This window comes from Brassica oleracea, chromosome C3 (assembly GCF_000695525.1).
Source record: "Brassica oleracea var. oleracea cultivar TO1000 chromosome C3, BOL, whole genome shotgun sequence".
NCBI lineage: Eukaryota > Viridiplantae > Streptophyta > Magnoliopsida > Brassicales > Brassicaceae > Brassica > Brassica oleracea.
Genome location: NC_027750.1, coordinates 57,347,534 through 57,361,204, shown reverse-complemented (window position 1 = coordinate 57,361,204; position 13,671 = coordinate 57,347,534). Strand labels below are relative to the sequence as shown.

Here is a 13,671-nt window from a genome sequence, read left to right as displayed (position 1 = left end):
TTTGCCATCCTTAGTTCGAAACTTGATCACCCAAGGTCTAATCCCTATACCCATGAGTTCTCTTATCCTTTAGTCAAGAAAGTTACTTCATTTATCGCTTTTATTATTCTGCAACTGCATTAGCATTAATCATTAGTTTAAAAATCTTTTAAATAACCGGTTGCACTTAGATTAAGTGAGTACTTGCATTCTCAGTGCTTTGAAATCCCTTAGAATTGGTTCGACAATCTTTTATACTACATCATTTGTCTTAGGAGCCTTGAAAACTCCTAACAACACAAATCGGCCAAGTTCCATGTTTTGTTTTTGATTATGGACTCGATTTCATCCTCACATGCCACTACCCATTCTTTATGAGTCTTAGTTTCACTGAAATCCTAAGTTTCCAAATTAATCATGATCAGCAATTGCTCACACTCAAGTTCGGCAACGAAAATATACTCGCTAAGGTACTCTTGTTTCTTCTGAGCTCTTGTTGACCTTCTTGGAACCTCTTGTTCGTCGTCATCATCCTCTGTTTCATTTGCTTCATTCACTACAAGAAATGTGGGTATTAATAGTATCGTAGTATAGCGGTTTTAACATTTCTGCTATTGTATACCAACACTGGCCTTTCTAATAGCGTTTATAAAATTTAAACGCTATGATTGTAATCGCGGAAAAATAAAATAATTTAGCCGCGTTAATTTGGTAAGTGAAGGCGCCTTACCATTGCAGATCAAAAAATAAATGCTATAATATATAAAAAAAATATATTAAATTTTAGTCGACAAGCACTAAAGTTGTTGTGTGGCCTTTACTCAAATCCCTTGATTTTGTCTACTTCCTGTCGTTTTTCTTTGTAATGTGAACCAGTTTTGAGAGACAGGCTGCAAAGGTGGAGTTGGGACAAGTAGGTTTCTGACAAGCAGTGTTGAGAGTGGTTGTGGAATGTGTCTACACAATAATGAGAAGAAAGAAGGATCCAGAATTCATCGAGAACATCTCCTGTTCGTCTTTAAGTTTCAGATGACACATAATTCTCCAAGAACAGCTTGCTAGTTTCTAAGTCTGGCCTCAAGACAATGATCATGGTTTGTTCTCTATATTGATTATTTCAATTTTTCAGAAAAACTTGAAGGTGTATGCGAAGGGTCGCAAGACCATTGTTTTTACGCAAACAAAAAGAGATGCAGACGAGGTCTCTCTGGCTTTATCAAACAGTATAGCTGCCGAGGCACTTCATGGAGATATCTCTCTGTATCAAAGAGAGAGAATGCAGAGCTTGGTCCAACTCACCCAATCTGTATAGGTCTGGCACTGAACTTCTCTGTCTTCTATTATCACAGTTTTCTTGTGCTAAAGTCTATGTTTGATGAATGATATTTATCAAGATGATGCTGCGGATGAGGAGTTCAAGGAAGAATCAGCTCCAGATGATAGATAGATATATGTTTGGCATCTTCCTTTTCTGTTTTTTTTTCTGAGTTATATCTAAGAATAAGGCTGATGCTGTTGATTTTGGTTGCGCTTTCATGTTCACAGGTGGAATAAGAACAAGTTGCAGGCCATTGTTGGAACAGTATGTGTATACCTCCTGTTCTCACTCCATTGATTTGTGGCATGGTGATTGGTTTGCTTGAACACCCAGTTTCAAGCTTCTCACTTGAGGGTCGATAACAACTAATGGTGAAACTTTCAAGCTTGTGTGAGTTTTTGTACACCCAATTGTTTCTGTGGATGCTACCAATTCTGTGTAATATTTGATATCGTGGAGAAGATTCTTAGCTTTCTTTTGGTTGTCTTTGTTTTTGCAGATCTGGAGATGGAGTGATAGATTATATCAGACAACATCAACTTTACGTCCCGCTCGAATGACAAAAGCTGAGAAATATTATTTCTTCAACAGATCAATACACAAGCTTTTCAAAAAATCATATAATTAACACATGTAATCATATCAAATATATATTTGTTGAAATAAATATTTTTGGCTTATTATTTATCAGATCTCTGTATCACATCCAAATTATATTTATTAATGATTTACTTGTGTTTTATTAGAGTGAATTATATTTATCAATGATTTAAAAAAAAAATCATTTATATATTAAAACGCAAGTCGTCTGGCGAATCAGAACTAGACATGTGGCAAAATTATGAAAAAAAAAACAGTTAAATGAAATAATGGAAGAATTCGAGCAGTAACACAAATGTAAAAATCAAAAGTAAAAATAAAAACTATAACCAACAAAAGAAAATCTAACGATTTAAACTGAAAAAACCCCTAAATTCTCTCGGATCACTACCTCCACGTTGAAAGGAAAATCATGGCATCTATATATAACTGTTTTATTTTTTCTGTATAATTCTAGACAACTAATTTGCTTCTTTCAGGTGTACTTCATCACTTTCACTTTTTGCAGGGGGCTTTTAAATGGAGCAACAGAATAGAAAATCATAGCATTGTCAAGCAACAATTGAGGTAATAATAAGTATATAAGACTGTTATATAAGGTATTTTAAGGTAGATAATAATATTTTCCCTTTATTTGTCAAACAACAGAAAGACAAGAACACAGTGGACGTGAGAATTTTGATATTTTTCTTTGAAGTATTCTTGGGTTCACCAACCAATATGATTTCATTATTTCAAATTTGATATCTTTTAGAAAATGAAATAAAATATTGTCAAGTTATATTATGTTTTTAAATAAAAAAGTAAAAGAAAAAGAAAAAAAAATAATAGTTACAGAAAAAAAAATTAAAAAAAATATTTTTATCAAAACACTAAACCCTAAATCCTAATCTCTAAACCCTAAACTCTTGGGTAAACCCTAAACCGCAGGATAAATCATAAACTCTAATTAAAAAACAGTAAACACTAAAACTCTAAACCCTAAATCCTAAACCCTAAATCCTAAACCCTAATAGGGTTTAGAGTTTTAGTGTTTACTGTTTTTTAATTAGAGTTTATGATTTATCCTGCGGTTTAGGGTTTACCCAAGAGTTTAGGGTTTAGAGATTAGGATTTAGGGTTTAGTGTTTTGATGAACACATTAAAAAAGTTTTTTTTGTAATTAGTACTATATATTTATTTATTTATTTTTATCTTTTAATTTTAAAAACATAATATAATTTAATAATATTTTATTTTCTTTTTTAAAAAATATCGAATATGAAATAACCCAATCATATTGGTAACTAAGAATAACTTTTTTTCTTTCAGTTAACTATGGTAAACTTTCAATGTTTTGAGTTTTTTTCAATGAGAATTTTTGGTTTATTATGTTTATTAAAAGCCAAAAGAAAGGTTATGTCATTTTCTTACTACCGAGAAATGTGAAGACGTACGACATTGGTAATCATAACTATAAGTTATTACAATTTACTGTATACATTATCCAACATCCATAATTTATGGCTTTATGAAAATTATCAGTCTTCTTTGTTATGTTGACTTTGTCATTTTTACATGTTAGTTTTGTTAATCAATTTGCATTATACATTTTCAATTTTTCATGTTATATAGTGGTAGGATACGTGTGAATTTTTAAAAAAACATTCTGTTTTTATTGGATTTGAAGATGAAGATAATAACAGTTAAAAGACAAATAATTGTTTAAGCGGATAAAAACTTGGACTAACTAGAGGAAGATAAAAATGTTGAAAATATATGTAAATGTAATTATTATTTTTTACCATATATGTAAATGTAATTATTATTTTTCTACTTAAAATATTTTTATTTTATTTTGCAATATATAAAAAAAGAATTAACCATATGCGCTATTGCGCGGACAAATAATAGTAAATAAATAAAATTTGAGTAACCTCTAAATTTTTAATATCTCATCATAAAATCTAAAAATAACACAAAAAGTAATATGATAAAAAAAAAAATCTAACACTAATAATAAATTACAAAAACCAAAAATAACATTTTTTACTTTAAGTTCTAAACCCTAAACATGCCCTAAACCCTAACTATATATCTCAAACCTTATATTTTAAATTCTATTTTATACATAAATCTTAAACTTTAAACATTTTAATCCAAACACTCAAGAAAACCAAAACCCTAAACCCTAAGCATGTTTTTAAAATCTAAACCTCAAACTTATCATATAAATTTTCAATCTTTTTTTTAATATAACTTCAATCTTAAACTTAAACTGAAAATTAATCATTTTAAAATCTAACTAAAATTTAAATTCTAAACCTCAAATACTAAATCTTAAATCTACACCCTAAATCTAATACCCTAAACCTCAAATTTAAAACCTACATACAAAGTCATAATCTAATCAATTCAAATTTATAATATAAACTGTAAACTTAATATTTAAGTATATTCTAAAACTCAAATCAAATACTTTCTCATCAAAAAACTCAAATCGTATACTTGATTCTAAATCTTAACTCTAAACTCTGAACTTCATACCTCATATTAACATATATCATGAAACATTAAATCTTAATTTTTAATATTTTAGTCAATCACACAATTTCAAAATTCAAATACAAAATTCAGATTTTAAATTTTAAATTATGGTATTAAATCATTTAAAGTTTTGATAATATTTATAATAACTATAAATAAATAAAAGGATAATTTATATTGATTTTTTTGAGCCATTGATTGATTTAGATCAAAGGTCCAAAATCACTCTTCTAACTATCCTCGCCCTTTCTTTCAATTGGTTTGACATGGATCACCATATACATCTTTGGATGAGATTGAATCAATGGTTGAGATTAATTATAATTTTTATTTCTTTTTATTCTAAAATTGAACAGATCTCGTGTTCCTCTGAGAAGAGAGACGGTCAGAGAATTGAGAGAGAGAGAGAGAGAGGAGACCGAGAAAATAGAGAAGATATGGAGTTCAGAGAAGACACGACGGTCGGTCACCACCACCGGAGTCATGCCTCACCGTCGCTATTAAGCTTGTGAGTATTTCAATAGATAAAGACTCCAACTTTCTTTTTGTGCAAAGTTGATTTTTTTTTTAATTGTTGTTGTTGCAGGAAAGTGTGAAGCTTTGACTTGATTCTTAATAAACTTAATGGATTTCATGAGTTTTATCACCTCGTGATCACCAATCTATCTACATTCTTGGGTTTGTTGTTTGTTTGCTGCTGTTTTCACTGTTAGTGGGTGACAGTTCTTCAGATAATAGAGTATCGGCTTGTGAGCGATTCAATGAGTCCTTCTCTGTATCCGATTGAGTGGTGAGTGAACTCTGAGTTTTTATCACTTATTTGTCAGTTGAAAGTTTTGTTCTTTATTACAGTGAATGTGTTGCGTCAGGTGGGAGTACGTGATGGAATACATCAAGGAGATTACTTATCTCCTTAATAATTCAGTGTCTAGTGGATGTTGGATCAAGTTTGATGGGGACATTAGATGAAGTTGGAGTCACGCGAGAGAGAAGGTAGGAGATGGTAATAAATGCAGAAGAAGCTTGAAGGTGGAGGAGGCAAACCAACCATTGTCGCAGTGGTGGTGGAGACGTGGAGGCAAGGTCAAGCATGGAGGCCGGAGGAGGCAACACGGCTAAGCATATTTGTTTTTTAGGTTTAGGTTTAGTGTAAACCGATAACAATAGGTTTTTTTCCTGGTTTGATTGTTTTATCTCTGAAGTTAAATCATTTATGGAAATACAGTTATAAACTTTTCATGTTTAATGTAAAATTTGCAATTTCATTTTTTTTTTCTAAATTAAATTGCGTTTTTAAAATTAACTGGAATCATAAAAGCTACAACTAAAAAGCCAAATTTGTAAAACAGATGAAAAACTGCTATTGATCTTAGTTTTAATAACATTTGTATCATGTAATTATAAATATTAACAATTGCATACAAATTAAAGTTGTCGTTGTATAGTTAACTATAGCATAAGAAAAAACCGCTATTAAAAGTGTCCGACTTATTATAAAGGGCGCTGTCAGAGCGGCTAAAGAAACGCTATTATACCGAATTCATAGCGTTTTCCGTCCGCTATTACTACCCATATTTCTTGTAGTGGTTATTTTCTTCTTCGGCTTCTATATGATCCTCGGTTTCACTCATAACTTCTCGAGCTGAACCATTATCTCCTTGATCTTCTTCCACGCTCTCATCTTCTTGTATAACTTGATTACCAAACTTCTCAAAACCTGGTTAAACACTCCGAAGTTATCATCTTGTTTTCCATTCCAGTTCCAGCCTTGATCTTTGTCAAATATTAAGTCTCTGCTAATGACTATTCTTTGGTTTGTTGGATCCAAAAGATGGTATGCCTTTGAAACGGATTCGTCCGTTTCCAAGGTGAACCAGCATCCTTTATATGTTATCTAACTTATTCCTTCCAACTGTCTCTGTTCTTGTGTGCCCGATACACCCAAAGACCCGAAGATGTCCAAGATTAGGTTTTCTTTCTCGCAAAACTTCGTATGGAGTTTGTGCAGGAGCTAGTGACCTCGTTGCTACTCTATTAATTATATAGGTAGCATGCCTCACAGCTTCTGACGATAGATAGTTTGGCATATTCATATGTTTTAGAATGCTTCTAGTCATCTCTAGCAACGTTATAGTGCGTCTCTCAACTAATTCGTTTTTCTGTGGCGAATATGGTGCAGTAAGATGTCTCTTAATACCATTTTTCTCACAGAAACGATGAAACTCATTAGATGTGAACTCTCCTCCTCTGTCTGTCCGGAATTTTTTAATACTAGCTCATGTGTCTTGCTCAGTTTGCGCCTTGGATATCTTGAACTTGTCAAACGTTTCGTTCTTTTCCTTTAATAAGATAGTCCACATGTAGCGAGAGTAATCATAATGATTACAAACACATATCTCTTTTGTGCTGGTGCAGAAGATGTGAACGGTCCGCAAAGGTCTCCATGTACTAACTCACGAGGTTTTGTGGCTCGGTATGTGCTTGTTTGAGGAAGCTTTGTCATGTCTTTTTTCCTCGTAGACAAGACGCACAAGTTTCTTTCTCCATTGTCATTTTCGGTAAACCAATTACTAGTTTATTGTTAGCCATTAACTTAATGGTCTCGACATTAATGTGTCCCAATCTTGAATGCCATTTATTTTCCTCGTTTGAACCTATCAGTTGTAAGCACTTGATGCTCTCCACTTCTATGATCCCCCTATATAATCGATTCTTGGATCTATTTGTCTTCACTACTAGGTTTCTATTTCGATCATATAAAATTATATGATCATTCTTCATATGAACCTCACACCCACCCTGCTTTCCTGGCTTGTCTCAAACTTATGATATTGCTTTTTAAGTCTGGAATAAAGTACACATTGTTAAGGACCTTTCTATCGCCATTCTTGAGTAAGAAACGTACTGAGCCTTTTTCTTTTATTTCTATACGTAAGTCATCGCCAAATTTCACCATTCCCTTAATTGTTTCATCAAGATCGAAGAAAAATAGACGATTTCCACTCATATGGTTGCTGGCTCCGTTGTCAAGATACCACAAGTAGGTTGAGTCTTGATCAATATCAAATGAGCTTGTCTTTACCTTCTACTCGTTTAAGTATACAACTTCATGCAGCACCAGATTGTCAGGCTCTTGTGTATCATCATCCTTCTTCTCAACCGTTTCTTGAAGTTTAAGTAACATGTCAGGACAGTTCGACGTATAATGCCCTAGCTTATCACACCGATAACATATCACTTTAGAATCGTCTTGATCTTGTCTGTACCACGATCCATAACGACCTCGACCTCTACCTCTCTTATACGATCGGACACCTTGTCCTCTTTATCTTCCTATGTTTCCTCCATAGCGTAAAATCTGTGTTTGCATACATAAGCTTTCATTGATCATCATGTTCTTCTTCTTCACCAATTCTTTCTTCATATGCTTTTAATCTCTCAACAATACCCTCAAAACTGGTAATATTAAGGTCAAAGACTGCTCAAGTGCTACAATAATATGTATGTATTTTTTTAACAAGTTTTGGTTCATCAATGATTTCACCAAGTGCAATTGATTTCAATGAGATTTCTGAAATTTTTCCCACAAACATATCAATCGTATCAAACTCTTTCATCTTGACCCTATCAAATTCAGCCATCAAAGTTTGCAGTCTTGCCGCCTTTACCCTATCAGCTCCAACGTGCCTTGCTTTTATGGCTTCCCACACAGCTTTTGCGGTATCAAGATCTCCAAGTTGTAAAATTAAAGCTTCAGGTATAGATTGGAACAATAAGGCAATCGCCATGTTGCTCTTGTTCTGGTATTTAGTTCCAAGTTCTATAGCCTCCTATACCTTGTTTACCTTGAGTGACTTTCATGCGTATGACCTATACTATGTGATTACCATAATGTAGCATGAGACACTTGATAGAAGATGGTTCGATCTCCTTTGGTTTGGTCATACCTTCATCTTTCTTGTCGTCACTCATGATGTATAGGTTAATTATCACGATCCTTCTCTTTTTCTTGAACCTGGTTTTGATATCAAATATTAAATTGCGATCTTAAGAACAAAGTTAAGAACTCACTAATACAAATAACTCTCTTATTAATCTCCTAAGAAAACTCATTTAAAACTTTAAGTTCTCAATCACTCATAAACACTTATGTTATGCAACAACCTTGCATCTCCATATATATAAAATATAAATCCTAAAACCAATTGACATCTAATGTTTAAATAACTCCTAAATATTATAAACTTTCCTATTTCCTAATCCATAGCTCGGTAGGAATAGATAACTTGCTCCTTAATTTATTTCAAGCTTAATCCAACATATACATGTAAGAGAGTCAACGAGAGAGCAAGCCATGTGAAGCGTACCTCCCTCGTTTTGGCTACTAACACATTCTTTATTACCTACAATATTGATGTTTAGTCCTATCTATCACACTTCTTTATTAGCAACAATCATATGATTTTCATATTCAAATTGATTAATTTTTCTAAAAAATATTATCTTTGATGGACAGTTGGACGTACTTACAAAAATTATTAGTTATGAATAATAAAAGTGCAACGTTATTAGCGTGCGAGTGTCATTTGATAACCCTTATTTTGAATTTTCGAACAGTTAAATATTTACAAATCTGCATATATATACGATATATCCCCATCAATGAAAAGTATAGAGTAAAGAAAACCAATCAAAAGGCTTTGGTAAGGTAAGAAACTCCTTGTTCTCTTCTATCTCTTCTTCTTCTGTCTTTCTAGTTTTCTTTTTGCCAAGATGGGTTTATCGTTGAGAACGTGGGTGGCAAGTATACTCCTCCTTACACATCTCGTCCATGGAGCTCTTGGTTGGGGAGTCGATGGTCATTACGCTGTCTGCAAAATAGCTCAGGTGAAATTTGTTTACAACTACAAGAATGACCTATGTGATTGTATAGATATGAGAAAGCTTTAGTAACTCCTTTGTTTTTACGGTATCTAGAGCCGGTTATGGCCATAGCGAGATGAAAAATTCATCTATGGCTTTCCCAAAATATTAATGGCTAATATGTATATGTATATAGTTTGACCTCCAAATGATGAAAAATGTAGGTTTAGTAATTTTCTCAAACTCTATAAATGTTAGGACCGGCCCTGACGGTATCTTCATGTGTCATATGTGATAATGCCAAGTTTTTTTCAATCCTTGTAGAGCTATTTTGAGGAAAAAACTCTAGTTGCAGTGAAGAAAATTCTGCCTGTATATGCAAATGGTGAACTAGCAGCTGTTTGCTCATGGCCTGATGAGATCAAACGCCGCCCTGAGTGGAGCTGCACTTACGCTTTGCATTTTGTTAACACACCTGATAACGAATGCAACTATGAGTATTCTCGTGTGTTTCTTTTCTTGCAAATATTCATTCGCGTTTCTGTTTGACATTGGCAATAAAATGTTTATTCTTCTGGTCTTTTTATATGAAGGGGACACATAATGACAAGTGCGTGACAGGAGCAATCTTCAATTACACAAGCCAATTAATGTTTCAATTCCACTGTAAGTTAGACTTTTAGTATTAGGCACATACGTGATATAGGTTACATGGAGCATCACAGTTTGACTATTCTGTTTTTATTTGTTTGCAGATAATTTGACAGAAGCTCTCATGTTCGTATCACACTTTATGGGAGATATCCATCAGGTTAATCAATCTCTTTATCAAATTCAAGTTACATGCAATTGCGTCTGCTGACTCTACTCTGTCCACATTGGACCTGTAATTAGCGTAAAGTAGTACAGAGCCGGTCATGTGATATTTTGGGGGTTATAGATTAATTTATAAAGAATAATGGCTAGTCCTTAATGTGGATTTATTTTGGTTTCTGTTCACAGCCCTTGCATGAAGGTTTTGTTGGAGATCAAGGTGGTAACAAAATCAAACTCAATTGGTACGAACAAGAAACTAATTTGCACCGTGTAAGTGTTTTCTTGTCGATCTTCTTCATGCTACATTAAAATAATCATATTTAAAAAGAATCACTTTGATTGTGAAGGTGTGGGATAACAAGATAATTGAGTCTGCTCAAGAGAAATACTACAATTCAAGCCTTTCAGTCATGATTCATTCCCTTCAACACAAACTCAAGGTACGGTCTTACTTTATTTTCTCAGTTTAAGAGCTTTACCAAGTTTTAAGCAGATCCAAGATAAAACTTAACTCACAATGATTGTTTTTCTTAACATGATTACCAAAAATAAATAAAAATATAAATGATGTTTGTCTTTAACTGCTGGCTTAACGTAGTACGCCTGGTCAAATGATGTTCCGTCATGGGAGTCATGTCCACCTCACAAATCAGCGTGCCCAAATCCGTAAGCATCCCTATCTCTAAAAGGGGGTACATAGCAAAGCAATTATATATAGTTTTGTTTTAGCTGCCATATCTTTCTTTCTTTTCTAGATCACCATGCATTAATGTTTATTATGTGTGTTCTTGGTGTTGTCAGATATGCTTCTGAAAGCATTGACCTTGCCTGTAAGTATGCTTACAAGAACGCTGCCCCAGGGACTACACTAGGAGGTATACTAACTCTCTGAGCATTAGAAAAGATGACTGATTCACTATGAAACAAGATCATCTTAGCGTTTCTAATATGCAATGATGTTCTGATTTCTCTCACATTTTCTGCAGATGACTACTTCCTCTCTCGGCTGCCCATTGTAGAGAAGAGAATTGCACAAGGCGGGATTCGCTTGGCAGCGACTCTAAACCGAATCTTTTCTCCCAAACCGAGTATCGCTGCCGCATGAAATTAAGACTCTCATTAACGCTATGTGATGCATTGCTACTGTTCTGAATTTTTATTTTAATAATGAGTAGTAACCTAAACTATCATGTATTAGCTAAGTTATGTTATATAGCTTCCATTGTTCTGAATTTTTATTTTAATAATAAGTAGTAACCTAAACTATCATGTATTAGCTAAGGTTATGTTATAGCTGCTATTGTTCTGAGTTTAAAACTATATCAAACGGTAAACGAAAATATCTACATTTACATAGAACAAGAGGATAATAGAAGCAAATGCAATTAGCATGCATCAAGTAACTTGCAAATAACTGCATATTATACTGAAGCTGCAAACCTTGATCACAAGTTGTGATGGTGATATATAGATAGATATCTGGAGTCTGACATCGAAAAGAAGAGAAGGAAACAGAGCCAAAGTCAACTTGCCAAACACCAAAATCAGTATAGATTCGTTGGAAAAAATCGGCAAGTCATCCTTGGCTCAACTTCATTCTCTATTCTTCCATGCAAGACCCTCTGATACACCTAGAGACTCTCATAATCATCATCCATCCTTTTTTGTTCTCTCTAACTCACTCTCTTAATTATTTTGTGATGTCAAAACACTTACTCGTGGTGAAGGTATTTATAGGAACATAAAGAGGGAAATGTGTGGTTTAACTTAATTGAAATATAAAGTTTTTTCATGCATGGTTTTAGACCTGTTAGTGCATGCAAGCAAGAAAACGAATGGAATGTTGACCACAACCGTATATTGAAGAATATAATTACTCTAAAAGATTGGCTGACCTTGTATTATCAAATTATTCGAATTCCAATTTTATGTGAATAATTAATATTCGTACTAACACTACTCCAAAGGTATCGTATATATAGTCTGCGACATTAAAATATGCGTGTAGCATGTTTCTTAGAGCATGATTATCGTGGGTTCTTAGCGGAATATAATAATCCGTCTCTTAATTTTTAACTAAAAAAACTAAGAACCGGTTCTTAAATAAGAGTTTTAAGAGCCGGTTCTTAATTTTTTTAGTTAAAAGTTAAGAGACGGATTCTTATATTCCACTAAGAACTTCACTCTAAGAACCCCCAATAATCATGCTCTTAGGATTGGAATCATAGTTTTGTGGTTGATCGACAAAAAGGAAGTACAATACAGAGATTCTTTATAATGTGTATACTTTATTTTCCAAAACAATTGCCAAAAATATAAATATAATCGGGTAAAATGGAATATAAACATATATAAAATCTGGGATTGTCCTTTGAGTTGAGATTTGAGAATATATCATTTGGAGGCTCATCACATTACGAAAGGAGCACTAATACATGTGATCCATTCATCCATCTTAAGCTGGTAAGTTCTGTTTACCATTATAATTTCTATTTGTGTTATGATCCCAATCTGATATTCAAACCATAATTGTTTTTTTAGAATGGGGCTTTTACTTTTATTTTAGATTTAATTTTGCTTTAATAAGTTGAAGTATGTTGTAAAATTTATCAATATATGTTATTATGTATATGTAATTATTTAATTTTATTATTTATAAAATATTTGATAAATGTATTAAGTTATTTTATATTTATTAATTGGTTCAGTAATTTAATTATGAATTGTAAATGTATAAATGTTATTGAAATGTTATTTCATTCTATAAATCAAAATTTAAATATACTTACTTTAATTATGGATTTTTTTATTATTTAAAATTAAATATTAAAAGAAATACTTTTAACATGCAATCTTAGAAAAAGATATTTAACAATATCTCTTAAGATATTTTGAAAATGTTCAAATAAATATGTTAGGCTATGACGTATATTTAATAATAATTAAGTTAAATAAATGTAATAGTCCAACTATAAATTTTAAGTAAAAATTTTAGTCTTTCTGTTTTAGACATTAAATATAGGGGTTTTTGCAGAATTGACCTATAACTTAAAGTCAAACACAAAACTAACCTCTTTTTTTTTGAAAATTGGTTTTGCCCTATTCACCCCACAAGTTCATATAATTTACGAAAATGCCATCAATTTTTTTTTTCTTTTTTTTTTTCGAAAATGACATTTTTACTCTCTCACCCTCATCATCTTCAAGTAATTACAAGATTGCCATTGTCATCAATACCACAACCACAATGAACAACCAATTTGAAGCTCTTAAAGCTCACAAAATCGATTTACCCTTCTTCTTTTTCCATTCTTGTAAACTAAACACAACATATCTCTCATTTTCTCTCCACAATGAGCTAAAAAACCCAAGATTTTTATTCTAAATTTTTTATGGTTCATAGAGTTATTGAAGCTAACGATTCTGGGTGGGTTATTTTCGTTTGTCATTCTGTGTGCTTGGAGAAGTCTTATGTATGCTAAGGAACTTATCTCACCAATTTAAGGTATGACATCGAGTTTTTTTCCAGATCTGTTCGTCAGACGACTTACTTGGGAAGTCGTCTGGCT

General features: G+C 32.6%; 1 protein-coding gene and 1 long non-coding RNA gene across 2 annotated transcripts; both read left to right on the top strand.

Moving 5' to 3' along the window:
* The first annotated feature begins 4,805 nt into the window (after positions 1-4,805).
* Positions 4,806-5,688, top strand: LOC106332617. Its single transcript, XR_001268133.1, has 3 exons — positions 4,806-4,931; positions 5,010-5,213; positions 5,293-5,688. It is a non-coding gene; the product is annotated as an uncharacterized LOC106332617 (long non-coding RNA).
* Positions 5,689-9,196: 3,508 nt separating this feature from the next.
* On the top strand, positions 9,197-11,261 carry LOC106331036 (endonuclease 3-like). The gene is made up of 9 exons (XM_013769395.1): positions 9,197-9,310; positions 9,611-9,793; positions 9,880-9,952; positions 10,042-10,097; positions 10,289-10,372; positions 10,450-10,542; positions 10,701-10,768; positions 10,904-10,977; positions 11,089-11,261. The coding sequence occupies exons 1-9, from the start codon at positions 9,197-9,199 to the stop codon at positions 11,205-11,207; spliced, it is 864 nt and encodes a 287-aa protein (XP_013624849.1). The 3' UTR covers positions 11,208-11,261.
* The last annotated feature ends 2,410 nt before the right edge of the window (positions 11,262-13,671 follow it).